Below are 20,006 nucleotides of genomic sequence, written 5' to 3'. Positions count from 1 at the left end.
AGCCTATTTTGTGGGTATTACACAGACTGAATTCATGCAGAGTTTGCATATGTACATCTAAAGGTAAGCTGTCATAATTCTGTTTTTCATGCTGTATCAATGCTGTTAGCCCTATTATTATTGCCTTTTGATCAGTAAATTAAATAAACCTTTTACCTGACCTAAATGTTTTGCTGTAAATCTCAAGGCTAAGATGTTGTGATAATTATTTTCACTCTCATTTTCAGTCCAGTGCCGGCAAAAACAATTTTAGCGCCTTTGAAGAAATCATCAACAATGTGGACTGCGGCTCTTGTTCTTTGTTTGGGAAATATTCTCATCAGCGGAGAGGCCAGTGATCAGCATTCAGAACCGTCCTCTGTAATTGAACTCTCTGAAACAGCGTCCCCTGGTCTTTTAGTACTGGGAAAACAGAAATCCAACAGCTCAATTCATCCACCTCAAGTAGCAGGACCAAAAACACCAAACCCTCCTATGTGCTTAGAGTCAGCTGGAATCAGAGACATCTTCAAATATATCAATACTATAGTCTCTTTTGTTGTTTTTGTTGTTGGAATAGTGGGGAACTCAGCCTTACTGAAAATCATATATGTAAACAAAAGCATGAGAAGCGGGCCGAACATTCTCATTGCTAGTCTTGCTCTGGGGGATCTAATCCACATTGTGATAGACATTCCAATCAACACATACAGGGTGAGTTATTCACTTCGTGGTGTGCAATTACAATGAGAAAGTAATGTCGCACCTTATCCTGTTGCTCTGCTCTTTCTGTCCATTTCAGAACTTCAATCTTACCTTAAATCGATTGTGTTTGTTATTACAGAAAATGTGCTTCTGTTTTCTTTGCAGCTCATGGCAGAAGATTGGCCATTCGGTTTGGTATTGTGCAAGCTTGTCCCCTTCATACAGAAAACCTCTGTTGGAATTACTGTGTTGAGTTTATGTGCTCTGAGTGTTGACAGGTAAGGAGATAAGCAGCACTGTCCCGTGCACTACAAGAAAATATAGTTTGCTGGCTAATGCATTTCATCAAGCAGATAGATTTGTTTAGCATGAGCCCTTGAAATGTTCTTTAACTGGAAAAATGTATCATCAGATAAAAGTCCCCCAAGTCATAACATTTTTCCATTGATTTTGCAGGTACCGAGCTGTAGTATCCTGGAAACGAATCAAAGGCATTGGGATTTCAGTGTGGACAGCAATCGAAATAACTTTGATATGGGTTATTTCTATCATGCTGGCTGTGCCTGAAGTTGTTGGCTTTGATATGATAACAATGGACTATAAAGACAAGCATCTGAGAGTATGCCTGCTTCATCCTATGCAAACAACGCGGTTTATGCAGGTATTTCCCAACCAGTGCAACAAAAAAAAGTAAACAGATCAACATGTGATTGACATTATGATCGTCTTTTTATACCCAGTGTAATGTAAGAAACTGCTGACAGGAAATGTAACACATAATAGCTCTAATTTCATTTGTCCTAATCTCATCCAACAGACAACCCAACACTTTATTATACAATGTCATCTTGTGAATGATGTCTGTGTGTCTCAAATATTGTTTTATGCATAGAATGCTGATAGGAACCACTGAACACAAAGTCATCTGCAGCACTGACTGACTGTGGGCTTCTGTCATGTTTAATCAACAGTTTTATAAATCCTTAAAGGACTGGTGGCTCTTTGGCTTCTACTTTTGCATGCCGCTGGCTTGGACTGCCGTCTTCTACACACTGATGACCAGGAAAATGCTGAGGAACACCGAGAAAACATTAAGTGACTACACCAAGCAGGTTAACCCTCTACTTTTAGACACATATTTCCAAATCGCATATTTCCCATTTTTAGGTCTTTAATATGTGTTCTATATTTTCTTTTTAAGAGGCGAGAAGTTGCAAAAACTGTCTTCTGCCTGGTGATTGTGTTTGCGCTCTGTTGGTTGCCACTATACCTCAGCAGAATCTTGAAATTAACCGTATATGATCAGAAAGATCCTAATAGGTGTCAGCTACTGAGGTGAGCTTGAAGAATCCAGTATTTTTGTTGTATATTGCCAGGTTTGTGCTCTTTTGTGTGACATACTTAACGGTTATCCTCCTTTTTTAGTGTCTTTCTTGTCCTGGACTATTTTGGCATGAATATGGCATCACTCAACTCGTGCATCAACCCTATTGCATTGTACATAGTCAGCAAAAGATTTAAGAGATGTTTCAAGGTGAGATATACTGTTTTATTGTCTTCCCCCAGCTGTTCCTATATATGCCACTATTCATTTCTAGACAGATGTGGTAGGGGTGAAAACCTTGCTGGATGAGCTATCGCATGTGTCATCGTGGACATATGGAGTCATGTCTACGAAATGGACTGCAGACTGGAGTAAGCAAGGACCCGAGGGTATAATAAGTGAAAATGGTCTGGAAAAACATCATCAGAGAAAAACCAACACTTGGCAATTTTACGAGAAGGAGGGCTTCAAGGCAATTTTCAAGGAAAGAAAATGTAAAAGCCTTTATTGTATTGCTTGCTCATGTCTTAACATGCTTTTGATTTCTTTTGATTTCAAAGAGGTATTTGTACTCCACAGAAAATGAAGAACTTGTTTTCAGTTTTCTATTTGATAATGTTTTTTTTTTTACAACAGATATATTTTTATGAAATCAAGATAGCCCTGGAATTCCTTCCCCAATTAAAACACAATCCACAACTTTGTTTTTAAGGAGATGTCTTTCTACATGGAAACTGAACAGGGCTGCGTTCCATTTTCCCTATTTTAATTAACGAGTCTGTATTGAAGCAATACAGCTTTTCCTGTAGGTCACTAAGACATACAACATAGACAAGGCTACATTCCACTGAGATTACACCATTATTACTCTATAAACATAAACCTTCAAGAGTGAAATTTTCTCCATGTGAAGTGGATTGGAAATTTGTTTTGTCCTCTAACCAAACGTCTTTGTTTGTGTGGTCCTTCAGGCATGTCTGTGCAGTTGGTGTCTACCTCATCAAGTTGTTACCCATGATGAGGCGCAGTCTGTTTTGAAGTCCAGAACGCAGGATCACGCCTCAGAGCAGAGCAGCAACATCAAAGCTCACAAGCAGACTTCTACATCTCTTCCCGTTAAAGAGAACACCTCACTGTGTTAACAAAACTCGTGTGAAACTGTGAAAATACATTGTGAGTGCTCTATATTTCTTTACTAAATGTAGCTATCAAAGCATTTAACCAAAGTTGCTCTCTCTGTAGCTCCTAATTATGTAAAATACCTTGTGAATAACATGCTGCGCTGTCTTTTGTACTGCTGTCGTCAGTTGAACATCTGCTTTGGCATGAGCAACCTGGAGTCAGACTGTTCAGACTATTTGCCCCTGGGGCCTGACTCACTCTCAACCATTACATCAGATTTTACCTACTACCTATCCTGTATCATGCATCACAGTTCTCAAATCACTGTTTTGGGCACAATGTTAACCTGGCACCCATCAACAGAAATCTTGTCACAGCTTACTGACTGCAAATATATCATTTTGATTCTTTTTCTGGATTCTGGAAAGACACTGTGCCACAGGAAATCAAGCAAATGGGAATTCAAAATGATTATGGTGGTTTTATGGGGTACAGTGTATTATTAGCACATAAATGTGTGTTTTCATCTCTGTTAAGTTTCCAACACAGAGCAGCTGAAGAGTTTACGGCATTCCTTTCATTCTTGAACCTTGAGAAACATATCAAATTGGTGCCACAAGTAGATTCTGTCTCCGCTGCTGAATGACTGATTGATGGTGGCCTATTTTTAATGCATTGTTAAATGTGTAATGCATGGAGACACTTTATAAAAGACCTGAGAGTGGGGAAGAAGGAAAACGAAGATGACAGAATGAGGTCAGGAGGAGAGAGGGATGGGAGGGGGAGAGAGATGAGCACCTGATAGGTCTTCCTGTCACAGGACAAGGCAAGCACAAATAGAGCGCTGTTCTTCCAACTAATGCTGTCTCAGTCGGCAAAACTGTTTTGATGCTGTGCGCTGGGATGCCTATTAAAAGTTTATCTTGTGTCAGTAAAGAGCTCAACTCTCAACTGTTTGTAAAGATTGTTTGTTTAATAGATAGCTGAGTGTGATGTTTGTGATGCTTATATAAAAGAAAAGTGTAATAAGGACACAAATTTATGATATTTTCTACAACTAATTCAACCTTCCACTAAAGCACTGAAATTAAACTTTCATCTTATAGTAATTTCTGTTATTCAAGCATGTATGGTATAAATTCTTATGCATGGAAAATGATATATTTAGAACTTAGTTAATTGCCCCACACTTTTGACTTTTCTTCATTTTTAAATAAAGGTATCAGCTACCTTTTCATTTGAAATGACACCACGTGAATAAAAATAGCAAACTCGCTTTATATCATGACTTTTTTCATATCAGTGCCATTATACAAAGGTTTGGTGCTCTAATAGCTCTTGGCACATCCAATAGAGAACACAAATAAATGCTGGTTTCACATCACATCACTTTATGTGCCTGATTGCTTTCCTCAACATATAAATACCAAATTGACCAAATTACATTTAGAATCAGCTTTAGGTATGTTATTACGACAGACTAAGAAGGAAGAGTCAATTTAATCCTTTCACTAATTATTGTAGTTGTCCAAATTGTAAGTCTAGTCATAACTCATGTACTGCTGAAATGTCATCTTGTTTGTAAGTTGTCCTGTAAAGGCAAATTTGAGAATCTGACTCAAAATGTGTTTGTTTGTGATTAGAGATGCCAGAAATATGTTTCAAGAGAACAGAGAACGTAACATGTGTGCTTTCCAGCCCACACAGTCATATTTCCTGCTGTGCCACATACTCCTGCACCTCTCTCTGTTCTGACATAAGAGAGATGGTGTCTCTGTGTCTCTGAGGCTTTGACTGTATTCAACAATGTTGGACAGTATATGGCAGTTCAATATGCTCATTTACACTGAAGCCAATTTGTGCTTTTTTTGGTCTAGCTAAACATGGTCCATGTTTTGTGTGTTTATGTGTATTTGTACATTTTAGAATCACTCTTGGTTACATCTCAACCTCTTATTTTGTGGGTTTTTTTAGACTTTCTTTTTATAGTTTTATAAATCAAATAGCATTTTCATGGCACATGGCTTATTTTCATTGATACAGTTATGTTAATCCAAAATTTACATACAACAGCAACACACTTTGTCAGACACTAGTGTCAAATACTAATTTGTGTCAAAATGCTGTCAAATACTTCAGTCTCCTTTGTTAATGCAAATGCCAGCAAATAATCAACAAATGGTGCAGTGCTATCATGTCCCCAGCAGTAAAAGCTCACAACTGCCAGATGATATTGACACAATCGTGCTCTGGTATCCGGAGAGGGTGACGTCAGTGTCAACAGCAGTCAGAGAGCGGGTGTCTGAGACCTTCTTTAGTAATCTCTGTACACACACGGCTCAGATAGGGCTCCCCACGGTGCTGCCCAGACTCCCCAGACTGTGGATTTAATTAAACAGTGTGAAATTAATTAATCAGTGGGGTGGCAGGTAAAAGGACTTCTCACTGGAACTGCTCACGCAACCAAGACAAGCATTTCATATGCGCTGACAGTTATTAATTTGCTGTATGTTTTATTATAGTGTTTCTATATAGAGATGCTGAAATTCTGGGAGATTAAAAAGCTTGGCATGGGAAAAAAGTCATGCAAATTATCAAAATAACAGCTCCCGAAAATCAAAGTGTAAACCTATGTTTGATCTGTTCTATCAATTAATTAAAAATTTCAGTTCTGTATAATAATGTGGTGCAAATTAGATGGAAATGAGATAAAATATTCATTTAGTTATCTGGGGAATCTGCCTGGAGGGCTTTTTAGTCTTCAGTCTGGCTCAAAATGCTGTCCATATGGCAATTATGTACAGTAGTGTTGCAGGAGGATTGGTCTGATGCCTACTGGCAGAGAGGAGCCTGCCTGTGACAAACTGCTGCTAGGATCTGATGTGAGTTGAGGGAGATAATGAGGCTGTTGTAAGCCTTAAGTATAGAGCCTGCCCCCGGGGTGGCATATCTAAGCGCTCAGGCTCCCTCATTGTTGCACGTGCTGCTGAGGATTAAAAACACATTTACTTTTTTTTTCTTCATAAACTTTGTCAGTACTTCTCGCAACTCTTTGGACAACTTTTGCTTTCATGTGGCAAGCCTCTTGACATTGCTTTGTGGAGAAGCTGTTTTTTATTTTTTTATTTTTATTTTTTTTTTTACAGTTTGTAGATGTGTAGTCTGGATTTGATTCTGCTTTGAGCTATCTATAGCTCTTTTTAAGCACCCCACCAGAGGATGTGTGTGTTCTGGGGTACATCCTATAGTGACTGAAGTTTTAACAAATGCCATATTTTGATGGAGAACCTTTTATTGAGCCCATTGGCATGGCTTTTCAAATTAAATTTCACTGACAGTGTAAAAAAATTACAGCGGGATTATGATTTATGTTTGTGATTAAGCAGCATCCTTGCGGAGAAACAATGCCTGCTGTGTTATAAAGATAACTGCCCTCCTCTTGTGAGGCAATCTTGACATCTTGACTCTTGACGTTGGATGCCTTCACCACACTGTCTCAAGTGTGGTCTGTTTCCACGAAAACAATGGTGTAAATTCCAGTACTGTGTCCAATTTAGACCTACAGCACACTACAGGTTTTCTATTTGAGTGAAAACAAGGAGACCATGCAACCAAGTGCAATACACAGAAAAAAAATCCCTGCAGTGTGTGCAGAGTAATTGAGTCACCCAGGAGAATTGCTATAATGTTTCATTACATAGAAAGTGTAATTCACTGAATGCTGTCTATAGACAATATTTACAGTTTTAGTTTAGTGAAATAATCAAGACTAATTTATATAATACTAGCAGGCATTTAATTAATAGCCATTTGAGGCTTGCATACTTAATAAGATGATGTTTGTGTGTGAGAGAGGGAGAAGTGGACACTCCAGCCAATGGCAAGGAAACTTCAGAGAGACCTGCAAATTGCAGGCAGAGTCAGACTGGTGGGCAGAGCTGCAAGTGGTCACTCAACCATGGGATTAAAAAGCATTTAAGCCGTGTACCAAGCCCCCCTTCGTCCAGCCATGTTATTTCTGACCATTCAGGAGAAAAGAAAAGACAAATGTTAGATGCCAAGGTTGTTATTGCCGGTGCAAAACTGTGGGTTACAGGTTTTTTTTGTTTTTTTTTTCACAACGCCAGCATCTATAAACGTATTGCAGTGCTTTCTTGCAGAAAAACATAATGAGCTAGCCTAAAAGGGTTTCTGTGTTCTGGTTAAGGTGCAAAATGGACTGTCACTACTGTTTATTTCATTCATGTCTGGATGTAATGGAAAACATGCAATCAAATGTAGGACACGTTTACTAGAGTGGTTCACTTCACACGTCTATTCACACTTCTAATGCCTCCTGGGCAACAACAGGCAAATTTATGGCAGGCTATTGACGTAGCCTATTTATAGGGAGCTCTAGTGAGTGCGCGGGCTTGATTAGCACAAATCCATGCCACAAAATAAATCACCAACTAATGTATCCCAAATGTACTGTGTTGAGTGTGAGTGCCAAGAGGATGTTAGTGAAAAAGCTTTTGATTCGGTGGTCACCAGAGCACCCTGCCTGCCTGTGCTTGTTTTGATGGGCAATGATGAAAGCACAGGTGGATGCGAGAAAGCTCCCCTCCCCTGGCTGCTGCGGACTCCTTGTCTGCGGTTTCCTATTAGCACAGGAGTGGAGGTTTGCAGTCTGGCTGCTGGGCACAGTGGGTCAGTGCTCACAAAGCTCTGTTTGTTCCCTGGCCTGCAGGGCTCCCAGGGTAAGCCTGGCTCCAGAGGGGAGACAAACAAAAAGGCACCACTGTCTCACACACTGAAGCCGCTCTCCAACACATTCGTCTTTTCTACTCAACGGGGTACATTTCTCTTCTTAGGAGAGCAATGGCAAAAGGAAACAAGTTTTTTAGAAACAGAGCCTCGGGATAACAAAACTGCTGTTGTTCTGAGCTATGTGTTTTTTCTCTGTTTAAATGCCATTTTGAGTTGTTGCTTGTGGTGATGTGTTTTTTTCCCTTTTGCTTTGTGTATTTCATCTCCTTTTGTTGAGCTTAGACTCAGAGCTCTTTGTCTTGTGCTGCTGTATCAACATATTCTGAGAGAAACCCAAGGAAACCGCCGACAGCAACAGGCACATAACACGTCATATTTAAATTTCAGCTGCTGTTACTGACTTTAGTGATTATATATAGCCCTGCCAAACCGAAGCTGGCTCAACTAAGGTACAAAATGTCTGTCAATTAATTAATAATTTCACAGTATCTCTTATGTTCATATAGAGTGTCTGTCTGTGATTTCTAAAGAAGAAATAATGTGCAGAATACTGTCACAGCTGCTGTCAGGTCAGACATTCACTGTTGTGCTGCAATCTGCAGTCCAAGTATAACTCCATTATTGAAGGGACTTTAAAATGGGAGCTGTGTGACACACAGCAGGATGATTTAGTTTAATGACCATGGCAGTGACAGCGCTGTGATGGAAATTGGACTCCCCCTGCAAATTTACATCACTTGAGGGTACTTTGGGCTCTTTTAGTGGCTGCACTCCAGAGCATGAGCCATCAGGAGGTCCTGGATATGTCATGCTTGTCACCTTCCTTTAAGTGCATCTGCAGACGTGGGAGAGGGATTAATATTATATAGCCTACGGAAGCACAGAGGCCGTCTTATCAGCACTGCAGATGTGATAAGCATCTCTACCCCCATGAAAACCAGGAAAGATCTCCAAGCAAAGAGACAAGCATCTCTTTGTGTTGTTTCCTCACACTGCTTCAATGCAGCTTTGGTGGCAGATATGGTGCAATTTCACATCTGTTGTAATTTGATATGCCTGGATCACCCTCTGTGAAATCGTCTTGATCGCAACATGGCTCCTCTCAATTATTTAGAAAGTTGGCATATGGCTTTAGAGATAGTAATCTGATTTCTTTTGATTTTGAGGTATTCAGAATAGCCTTGGTAACAGCGGTGAAAAAAAAAGAGAAATCCTGTCTCTGTGATCATGTTATTTGGTAGCTTAGCATTCACACTTTTCATAGGAAAAAAATTTATTTATTTAATAAAAATGTCATGTTTATAGAAATGTTTTCCATCATTGCCATGACACTCATCTCGCATTAGTTCACGTCGATGCAGATGTCAGTGTGCACAAATTGCATTGCCCTCAAACCGATTCTGAGCTGTGAATGGAAGTTGTGGCAACCATTGCTGTCACTTCAGCTTTATCAGAAAAGCACCCAGTGGAACCATGAAAACAACATGTGACACCAAAAAACATCTACATCAAAGCCAGCATATACTGTAATTAGAATTTATTGAAGCCTATTCAGTCAGAAAAAGGTACATGATCTGCTGAGCCTTTGGATTCAGTCCCATACCTTCCATTAAGCACAGTACAGTGCATTAAGCCTTGGTATTACACGATGCAAAAATGAATGTGCTCATTTGTGTAACCCATTTATGAGTGTGTAGCTGCAAACAGGAAAATGGCATTTACGTTTTCTAGTTTTACTGTATGTAAGGAAGTAGTATATGCCTGCAAACAGAAAACACCAATTTACCTCTTACCTATGAAAATAATTAAATCATATATAGGTTTTCTTAGTAAAGCATACATCATTATCTGCATATCATGCTAAAAAGTATAGTTTTATGGTAGTATTTACAGTCAAACTCAGAAAACAAATATCTGCAATCATATCTGCACAGAAGCTGAAAGTTTAGAGACCTTTGGGGTCTTTTTTGGGGAGACAAAAAAAGTTATCTGACAAATGTAGCGTGCATTTCTACACAACACCTAAAATGCGTGCCACCCACCAGCGACAAGGCATAATGACTCGGCAAGCTACCTGGCACCCTCTGTAGTTGTAAGGCCAGGGCCAGTAGCCACGCAGAGGCTCGCATATCCTCTGACAGTGAGTGTAGCTGCGTTGGCATTCTGAGCAGCAGATCCCCTGGTGGTCTAGCATGGTGTCAAAGGTCATGGCACCTTCCTCTCCGGACCCTCTGCTGCGCTGCAGTTTTGAAGCAATGTTAATTTTGAAGAGCAGCCTTTTCTTAAAAAAAAAAAAACATTATACTCATTTGCAATTCAAATATTTTCAAAACTTAAACCTCTCATCCTTTCAAACATGTGACTCCAGTTCTCTTAGGCGGTATGAATTTTTATAACCAATGGGAATTTTCACTTCAGTTCATAAGTTCATCAACTTGGAAATGGCAGCTGTTACCCAAGTGACCTGTAATTAGCTACTAATGTGACGCCTACTCAACAGCAACAGCAGCACATACCCACAGCTGACAGAGACACTAAATCCAGGTTAACACATTTCCACATCACGCACTTCTATTTCTGTGAATATACATTTTTAACAAGCCTGGCATCTTAAGGATGGTGCTCTGAAGTCATCTGTAAAAGTGTTGACAAAACAGAGAAGTTTCAATTCATAATGTTACTTTAAGGGTTGCTTCAGGGCTCAGTAGATGTCTCTTGATAGTTGATAAAAAATTCACCAGCTCTGAAGCCTTGTTTATCATAAGCAATATTGTTGAAAAAGTCAGTACTCACATGATAAGGATTTTCAGGATTGTATGCTGACCCTGCAGAAGACTGCGACCCCTCCTCCTCTTCCTCAACTCTGGAGGTGTCATTCTCTGCGTGACTCACTGGGTTCCTCTCCTCAGCAGCTGCGTCAAACTCCTCCATGTTAAACTGCCGTTTGGCGCGCTGTGTGTCTCTCTTTCTCCTCTCCCCATCTGTTACAGCAGCCACAAGAGGCAAGAGTATTGGGTCAACATCCACAAGACGCCATACATGTCCTCAGAGCTCAATCCTACATAGCTGCAGCTGTCTCAGATGTCCTGAATAATTAAATTAGCAGCAGTGATATCAAGCAGTCCTGCATATTTCAAGATCATTCTTTTTTAATACAAGACCGGAGCCATTTTTGGTGTACGACTCTAAATGTAGTGTATGTTCAAGATGTTCATGTGTTTCACTAACTTCTCAGACAAGACTGCTGATTGTACAAGTGTGTCAGCAGATAAGCAGGGCAATAACAACCAGGATCTGAATAAACTATGAAGAAATGTACAGTACTTCAAATGAAATAGACCATGCTCTATGATATCAGGCCAGTTTTCCTAGGCTCTGTGGGATGGTATAAATCAATATGTAATAAAAGATATAAAGGCAACCTTTAGGAAAGACAGGTTGGAGCCAGTAAATGGGAAGCTCCCCGCAAAGATTCAGAATTTTCTTGCTCAGGAAACTGGTGTCCTTCAGTGGCCGCTCAGCAGCAGCCCAGGTGAGGAATTCCTCATCAAACCTCACTGGCATGATTTCATCTGTCTGGCAGGAAAAGAAGAATATTTTCCTTGAATTACTCAGGTGGTGAGAGAAATTGCAGTGCTAAAAGAAAGCAGAGGATAAAAATCAAGTAGTGTGCATATACCAGGTCAAACATCAGCGACTCTTTGTTCTGAACTCCCATGTGTGGAAGGTTGGCTTTGATTTGGGATTTTATATAGCACTTGTCTCCTCCGAAGAAGCGGATTCCAGTTATTCCCTGCACCAAATCACAGAGATGCCATGTTTACACTCACAGCTTTGCTACTTTGCTAAGCACACAGACAATCTCTGCTGAACTACCTCAGGAAGAAAGAACAAGGACAAATTCACTCACAATTTGAAAGTCATGAATCTCCACAGCTTCCTCAGCTCCACTCCCAGTTGTAAATCTCTCCAGGTTGTTGTCAGAATCAATTTCCATGGAGCCTTCCCTCGCCTCCCCATTGATGTTCATACTGTAACGAACATTATAAACCTGGCAGCATTCAAAGTGGAACATTAAATGACTGATTAGTCAAGTTATGTAAATCGCACTGTAGCAAACACAGTAGAAGAGAGATGCAGAAAAACAAGCTGCGTATTGCTTATGCCATTCCCCTGCACAGTAATTGTTGTTGTTGCTTCTCTCTTAAAGAAATCCTGTGTAGTTTTAGCACGCTGAGAATTGAGCAAAGCACCACAGGAGATGCTGCTGCAGACCTTGATGGGGATGCTTGCCCTACAGGTGAGCTCATTAGGACACAGATAAACACAATATTTCTTATAAGATGGGATAGAGTTACGGGAATATGTTATGTAGTTTGAAATATGTATTGTAGACAGAATTAAATATGCAATTTCACACTCTGAATTGTGTTAGGGCATCTTAATCATTAACATAAATATCTGTTGTGACAGTTTCAAGAAAATACATCTATGCCTGTAATAAAATTTTCATTATGAGAGGATTCTGTAGTCTATTTTGGGTCCGTTTGACATCAAAAGCATACTGCCTGCAAATCTGTTACTGAAGTAGCACTGTAATACCTCTAACAGCATAATCCTTGGTTGACACTTACATTTTTATCACTGACTTTCCACAGGTAGACAGCAGCCATGGAGGTGCACAACATGAACACGGCACCAACAATAAGAGCCACAGCTCCAAATCTCAGGAGGCGACTGACCGTAGTAGAGGTCGGTGTGTTTTGTACCTTCCCAAAGTTCAGAAGAAGCAAAGTAAGAAATGGCACACACTGATCAATGAGCAGGACAAATTCCTCAAGATTTCATGGAGTCTACTCACTAATTCACAAGTCATGGATGTCAATTATATTTTGAAATCAAAAAACATATTAAGCCTGTCTTACCGAAGTCGTGCAGTGTTCAAAACAACCAGATCCATGTGTGGTATTTTGGACTTTTTCCATCGTCTCCCTGATGATGTCCTCTATAATTCCTCCTCTAATACTGTAATACTTCTCTTTGGAGAATCAGGTTATCCCAGGGGAAGGCTATTTCACGCTTGAGTGTGAATGACGTACAGATGATGTAAATTCTTTGAGCTAAATTTTTCATCTGAATGTTACCTGGAGGTCCAGGTTGCTTAAGGCAAGGTGGCCATCCTGTGGCACCAAACTAAAACAATACTTTTGAAGCAGTTCTGAGTTAATCAGAGATTGGCTGGTGTCATATGTGACAAGCAGTGATAAAAGTTACTGTCTGACCTTTCAGTTAGGAGGAAAATATGTAAGTTATATATAAGTTATATATAAGGCAGCTATGATTTTAAAGAATATTTTTATGTTCAGAAAGTTTGATGCCAATGATGATGACTTATATAAATCTCTATGAGTATTGTGGACTTCTTCCAGGTCTTTTCTAGTTACAGGTGTCAGTGTGAAGGAACAGACTACCTGTAGTCAAACCTGTAAGTAGAAGCGAGTCTTCTGATGTTTTTATACTCTTACGATATGCAGCAACACAGCACTGACTTGTTATACCATACAAAATCACAGAGAGATTCAAATGTGCAGTGCTGCTGTTGCTTGGTAACAGATTGAACCACATTTTTTGGGTAATTGCTGAGCTGGGAGGCAATCAGAAAGGTGACGGGATTTTTTGACCTTCGAAAAATATGTAATTGTAAGAGCATTTGATCAACAATGCAGTATTTGCATGCAAATTGAAGGCAGCACATTACATTGTGTACCATGAAAAGAGTATGACATTGGCTTATGCTTGTTATCATTTTGGCTGTGATCGTCCAAGAACCACATTTTAGTTATTGCGGCTTATAAGTCTTGAAGGCAAATTAAATGTATTCAGTGCACTCATTTGGCTCGTTTGAGGTTATTTTTTGAGCTTTATAAATATTTCCTCAGGACAATAGGTTGCACTCTGCCTATGAGATTACATACCTGTAAGCCAAGATAACTAAATTTGTTTTTGAACAGCAAAACAATTTTCTTTTAACTGTTTTATTTGTGCAACAATGTGACAAAATCTACCACAGACATGGTCATTTTTCATATTGATTGTTTTCCACAGCAGAAAGGCCCCTTTCAGCCTAAATGTCCATAGGTCATGCCCCTTAAATAGTAACACATGCTCTTGAAAATCCATAATAAAATTCTTCTTTACATTGATTCATTATGAAAAATATATTATTAATGTACAAAATCTTGCATATTATACATGGTACAATGAACAGTCTTATATGAGTCAAAAGACAAATGACATACTACAAAACACTGCAACAATCCAACATAGAGTCAATCAAGATAAAAGTACTGTACAGTATAAAGACAAAGCCCCTTTTGATGATCTTTGATTTAAGCTCTCTTATGAGTTTGTATACTCTGGAATGGATATCTCATCTGTTTCCTGTATTCTGGCCGGTGTCGGTGGACCCACAAGAATATAATCAAATTCCTGGTGTTGAACTTTTTCGTACACACTTTGCAGACCGTTGGTTTTAGGTAGGTGAGCTGGATAGTAGTTTTCCCTTCTGGTGTCACGGGGAAGTGAAGCTGTCTTGGAGAATGTCGACAGATGCGGTCCACAGGCCAGGCTCATGTTGGGCCTTGTAGCTGAGGGGCTCCAGCATCGGTCTGAGTGTCCCAGCACTTTGCACTCGCTTGTACATGCCCAGAGACCTGTGGAAACAGCAGTGCTGTCAGAATGTAATACATTTGCTGGCTCACCTGGATGATGGCGTTTGATGTTAAAAGACCCCAGTGAGCCCAAGTTAGATCCATCATAATGTGTCCAGTGTGTCAGAAAATATATTGTTGTAACTGGGTATAATCTTTTTGGTATATGTGGTTTAGATTAAGATATAAATCATACTTTAGGAAACGCATTATTGTATGGAGTTCAACTTGAAATTTAATCCTGCGCTCACTTATCTGACTTTTTTTTTCTCAATCTCTATTTTATTATGTTTTTGTGACACTCACTGTTTGTTGGTGGCGAGTCTTTTTTGTGCACATCCCCACTTATGTCAGAATCACTGTCATTGAAGTCACTGTCACCTTTCCCACTGTCTTTGCCACTGATATGAGGATCTCTTGCTGAGATTGTTGTGAAGGAGTTACCCTTCCATATTGTTATCGGCCGGACAGTTTCTTTCCCATATCCTGGTAAAGTAGAATAGCCCTGCGAAGACAGAAACACATTGACACAAATTTTGAGTCACAACAAAATCAGTATGTGACAAACTTTAATTATCTCTTAAAATAGAATTACTTACCTTTAATTTACCCTCCATCACTCTGCTGTTTGACTCAAAGATGCCTGCTGTCTGCCTGCCATCCTCACAGGCTGCCTCTGTTGCATTGCTGCTGGCCACTGAAGATTTCTCTGGAAATGGGTGGGCATCAAACACTTTGCCTTTGTGGTTGGCAATCAATGAATCAATATGACCACTTTCCACTTTTTCCACATTTGGTATGTCTTCTTTTTCATCATACCCCCCCTCCTTTGTCTCTTTTTTCTGGCGGCTGCAAATGGTTGTGATGAGAATGATAGCCAGCAGGAGGAGAGAGCAGCTCCCTGCCAGGACAATGATTATGGCTATGGACATATCCCATTCAAAGAGATCCTCGCTGCCATTTTCAGCCAAGGAAGGCATACTGGGTAGAGTTCCTTCTACAAAACTGAAGTGTATAATGGCTGTGGAGGAAAGCGCGGGGGACCCATTGTCACTGACTGATACTATGACTTTGACATTGTCTGCGAGATCATAAGTCAGCTGTCGGCTCACATGCACTTTCCCTGTGTCTTTGTTGATAGAGAAACCCAGGTGTCCCCCTTCTGTAATTTTATAGGACAACTGTGCATTTATGCCTTCATCAGCATCTGTGGCCTTTATCTGGGTTACCACATAACCTGCAGGTGCATCTTTGGGCAGGAAAACCTCAGCAGATCCCTTGTAAAGGGGTGGCTCAATTATAGAAGGTTGGTTGTCATTCTGATCAACTATTTTTAGTCTGATGACAGCAGTGCTCTGCAGCTGTGGTGACCCCCCATCACTTGCTTGTATGTGTACATCTAGCTGTTTCATGACTTCATAGTTAAAACTTCTTAGGGCATATATGGAGCCAGACACTGAGTTAAGCGACACAAATGTGTTCACTGGGGACCCCATGATGACACTGTCCACGAGTCTGTAAGTAATTTTGCCATTGTTGCCCAAATCCGCGTCGCTGGCCTCGACCGTGGTGACATACGCGCCCGGGGGGTTGTTTTCCACCACTGAAACTTCATACACAGCTTTAGTAAAGTGAGGGGCGTTGTCATTCTCGTCGCTGAGTCTAATGGTGTACTGAGTGATCTTTCTCAGCGGAGGTGACCCAAAATCCTCAGCCATGACCGTCAAGTTATACTCACTAATCCTCTCCCTGTCTAAGGTTGCAGCTGTAACTATCATGTAGCTGTCCTCGTAAGCCTGTCGGAGCTTGAAATGGTCGTGGCCGTATAATGTGCAGTGAACTTGGCTGTTAACACCCGAGTCTCTGTCCAAGGTGCTGATCAGCGCCACCAGACTGTCCTTGTCTGCCGCCTCACTGATATATGCAATGCCAGTCGAAATGGAGGTCATCGGGGTGATACTGATTTCTGGGGCATTGTCATTAACGTCTGTGACGTGAATTATGATTTTGCACACGGAGGGGGTCGGGTTGGGTCCCAGATCATTCGCCTGCACGTCAAGCTCATAGGTGCTTTTGTCCTCAAAATCCACCGGACTCTTGAGAGTCAGGCGACCTGATTTATTATCCACGTGGAAAAGTTCTCGGATCTCATGAGAAACCTGTTTTCCGAACCCGTAGACGACCTCCCCGTTTAAACCCTCATCAGCATCAACTGCGTTCAAGTCCAGTATAACAGTGCCAACCGGTGCGTCCTCAGGCAAACTGACTGAGAAACTACTCTGGTCAAAAACAGGACTATTATCATTAAAGTCAGTCACTCTTATAGTTATCTTTGTTGACCCTGATCTGTATGGGTTGCCTCCGTCTGTGGCGACCAGCTCCACAGTGTATGATGACTGAGTCTCCCTGTCTAGCCCTTTCATTAGTACCAATTCCGCATATTTAACCCCATCCGCTCGCAGGAGCACATCAATGGTGAAATGACTGTTGACAGAAATTTGATAGCTTTGGATGTAGTTTGACCCGACATCAGCGTCCACAGCGGGGTCTAAAGGAAGACGGGACCCCAGTGCTGCATTCTCTGAGATCTCCACTATAGATTCCTTGTTTGGAAACTCCGGGGAGTTGTCATTGATGTCCTTTATTTCCACCTCAACGTGAATCAATTTGTAGCGATCTTTGGAGAAATTTACCACGTCAAAAGTAATGAGACACTGTGGAGTGTGTCTGCAGATTCTCTCCCTGTCAATCCGTTCCGCGACAGTGAGTTCCCCGTCGCTTTCTCTTACCCTGATGAATGAATCATTGAATTGTTTCATCATCCTGAAATTGGTCTTGGAGGAGTGAGACAGACTCAAGGACATGTCCTTGGCAAGGTTTCCGATGACTGTACCCGGTGCGTCCTCCTCATTGGTCTGGTATCTTATAGTATTTCCCTCGGATTTGGCCAGTGAGGCAGATAAAAAATGATGGATTGAGAATATAAAAATCCACCGGCGCCAATAAGTTATAAATTTGCCTCGTATCATCTTGGTAGTAACCTTTCCCTCAGTAAGCATCCTCATTGCTGCTGAACAGATGAGACAGGGCGTGAGAGCTCTCCATACAGCTCCCGCTTTTATGAACTGAACTGTGCTGAAAGTGAAAGTTACTTGCTCCTTGCGCGCAGCCAGTCAGAGATACGCTTGTTGCCTCGCCTTCAACACAGCTCACAATTCTGCAGTGGCGGGGTTTATACAGCTCCTCATGCTAATGAGACCAAGTGTGACCAATCCCTCGCTTTAGAATTAAAATACCCTCTTGTGAAAAAAATAAAATAAAATAAATAAATAAATATAAGCCTGTTTTGAGAGTGCACACTGAAGGAAGTTGCAAAATAGAAAAAGGGCAGACAGATATGCCTTTGCTTGAAGATAGTTCCTGTGCTGTTTATCGTCTTATTACAGCCATTACCGAGTGATGGTTTTATATAGAAAAAAGCCCATTTCTTCTTCTTTTGATGTTTAGTTATTGTCTATTGAGCGCGCTCGTGAGCGTGCGCATGCGTGTACTTTAGTGTGCGCGTGCGGTGCACTTGCAAAATTGTTTTTGATGAGCTGAGCAAGGTTTTGCTCGGGTCGCAGCTCATTTAAGAACAGCTTAATTATCTGCAGACACATTCGCATGAAAGCTTCTGCAGCCGATCCCTTGATAAAGCAAGCTGAATGTTTTCTGGTTACATGTAGTGTATTACAAAGAAAAACCGTATGAACAGTATAACACTATCCCAATTTTATAGGTAAAAGCAGCAAATAGATAAAGGCTTACATTGAATAGTTTCCCTGATATATTATATATTTCCAGTGTGCTTTATCTTCCCAAATCACAGTCTAGATCTCACATGTCTCTTGGGTTTATGGTAAACACGTTTTTATATGTTTGTTTTGACTGTATAACCCCCATCCTGAAATTTAAAATTACATTACATTCAGCTTATATTCACACACTAATTCAAGGGTGAGCCAATACATCTGCCTGTACAAATTAACAGGAAGGAACTACACCATATCACCAAAAGGATGTGGACACCCCTCCACCCACAGCACCTTTGTGCAGTTTTGGTTTGAGGCTGTTTTTCGTAAGCTTTTTGGTACCCGTTGAGGAATACATTAATGCTACAGCACACAATTATATTTTAGACAATCAATGGCCAGGTGCACAAAGCGAGGTCCGTAAAGGAATGGTTTTCTACAAGTTTTGTGTGGGAGAACTACAATTGCCTGCACAGATCCCTCACCTAAACCCCATCCAGCACATTTGGGATGAATTTGGACATTGCGAGCCGGGCCTTATCACAAAACATCAGTGGCCGACATCATTAATGCTGAATGGGAGCAAATCTCTGCAGCCAGATTTCAAAATCATATGATAAGCCTTCCCTGAACAGTGAAGGGCGCTACAAAGGCATATTAATACCCATGGTTTTGAATCGAGATGATCAACGGTCGGGTGTAATGTTCAGGTGTCCACATACTTGTGGCTATATTCTGTACATTGGACATAATACCACAAGAACACAATTCATGGTCTCAAAAATCAACCACACTGTGGTGTTGACAAATCTTTGTCACAGTCTCAAAAAAATGTAACACTGCACACTTCACAAAGGTTGTTTTATTGTATTTGTGAAGTGTGTGGTACAGCAGGAAAATGTCAAGCCTTGTTAAATTCATATCCCAAATCTCGTAATCACTAGAATTGGCAGTGTAAACTGAATTTAAATAGCATTGCAAAGAAATGTGTTAATCTTGACTATGAAATAATTTAGTTTTAACCAAATATGTGCGCAAAAAGCCTATTGCCTAGATTTACAATCAAACATCTAGTGGAGCTTATGAGATTTAATAGAGTGAATTTTTTTCCTCCAGTATAATTATGTTTTTTGTACTTCTTTGTTCTGCTCCCGTGGAGACTACATGGTGGAGGATGAGAAACAAAGAGTATAACTGTTCTATCACCGAGCATCTGGATACAGGTTGCTTATTTGGAGCCTTTGCTCACACTGTATCTCTGACTATTTATTTCTAAGTTCTCCATCCACTGTATCTCAATGGGACGTGAAGGTGAGTTGTTGAAGATGACGTCTCTTGTGTGTTTCATTAGAATAATAATAGATTAAAACACCTCAATTAGCCACACCGCTGCACTGGGTGACATGTTCCTCTGCCTCTTGACTTTGTACTGAAGTTCTTTGAGAAATTTACAGTGTAGTACAAAGTCAAGAGGTTGTGATATGTAGCACAACAAGCCAGCGAAGCTCTGTAAACAGAACAGCAATCCTGCACATGCACACTAGCGTCTGTCTTACATGGAACTACTCCCCAGAGATTGAAAACGTGATCACTATTATTAGTCTTTGGAGCCATTTCTAAACAAAC

At 40.5% G+C, this 20,006-nt stretch overlaps 3 protein-coding genes across 3 annotated transcripts; 1 reads left to right on the top strand and 2 right to left on the bottom strand.

Moving 5' to 3' along the window:
• Positions 1–276: 276 nt before the first annotated feature.
• Positions 277–3,150, top strand: LOC121906512 (endothelin receptor type B-like). Its single transcript, XM_042425384.1, has 7 exons — positions 277–693; positions 850–962; positions 1,141–1,345; positions 1,656–1,796; positions 1,886–2,019; positions 2,110–2,218; positions 2,980–3,150. Exons 1-7 carry the CDS (start codon positions 277–279, stop codon positions 3,148–3,150), a joined length of 1,290 nt encoding a protein of 429 aa, XP_042281318.1.
• Positions 3,151–9,890: 6,740 nt separating this feature from the next.
• Positions 9,891–12,864, bottom strand: LOC121906510 (leukocyte cell-derived chemotaxin 1-like). The gene is made up of 7 exons (XM_042425383.1): positions 12,805–12,864; positions 12,514–12,648; positions 11,790–11,930; positions 11,559–11,672; positions 11,302–11,455; positions 10,673–10,860; positions 9,891–10,118 (listed from the first exon to the last, which is right to left on the bottom strand). Exons 1-7 carry the CDS (start codon positions 12,862–12,864, stop codon positions 9,891–9,893), a joined length of 1,020 nt encoding a protein of 339 aa, XP_042281317.1.
• A 1,098-nt stretch (positions 12,865–13,962) lies between these two features.
• si:ch211-199f5.1 (protocadherin-8) lies at positions 13,963–17,782 on the bottom strand. The gene is made up of 3 exons (XM_042426800.1): positions 15,189–17,782; positions 14,896–15,094; positions 13,963–14,592 (listed from the first exon to the last, which is right to left on the bottom strand). The coding sequence occupies exons 1-3, from the start codon at positions 17,652–17,654 to the stop codon at positions 14,279–14,281; spliced, it is 2,979 nt and encodes a 992-aa protein (XP_042282734.1). The 5' UTR covers positions 17,655–17,782; the 3' UTR covers positions 13,963–14,278.
• Between the last annotated feature and the right edge of the window lie 2,224 nt (positions 17,783–20,006).

Source organism: Thunnus maccoyii, chromosome 11 (genome assembly GCF_910596095.1).
Source record: "Thunnus maccoyii chromosome 11, fThuMac1.1, whole genome shotgun sequence".
Taxonomy (NCBI): Eukaryota; Metazoa; Chordata; class Actinopteri; order Scombriformes; family Scombridae; genus Thunnus; species Thunnus maccoyii.
Note: the sequence above shows the minus strand (reverse complement) of the source record. Positions and strands in the feature narration are given on the sequence as shown.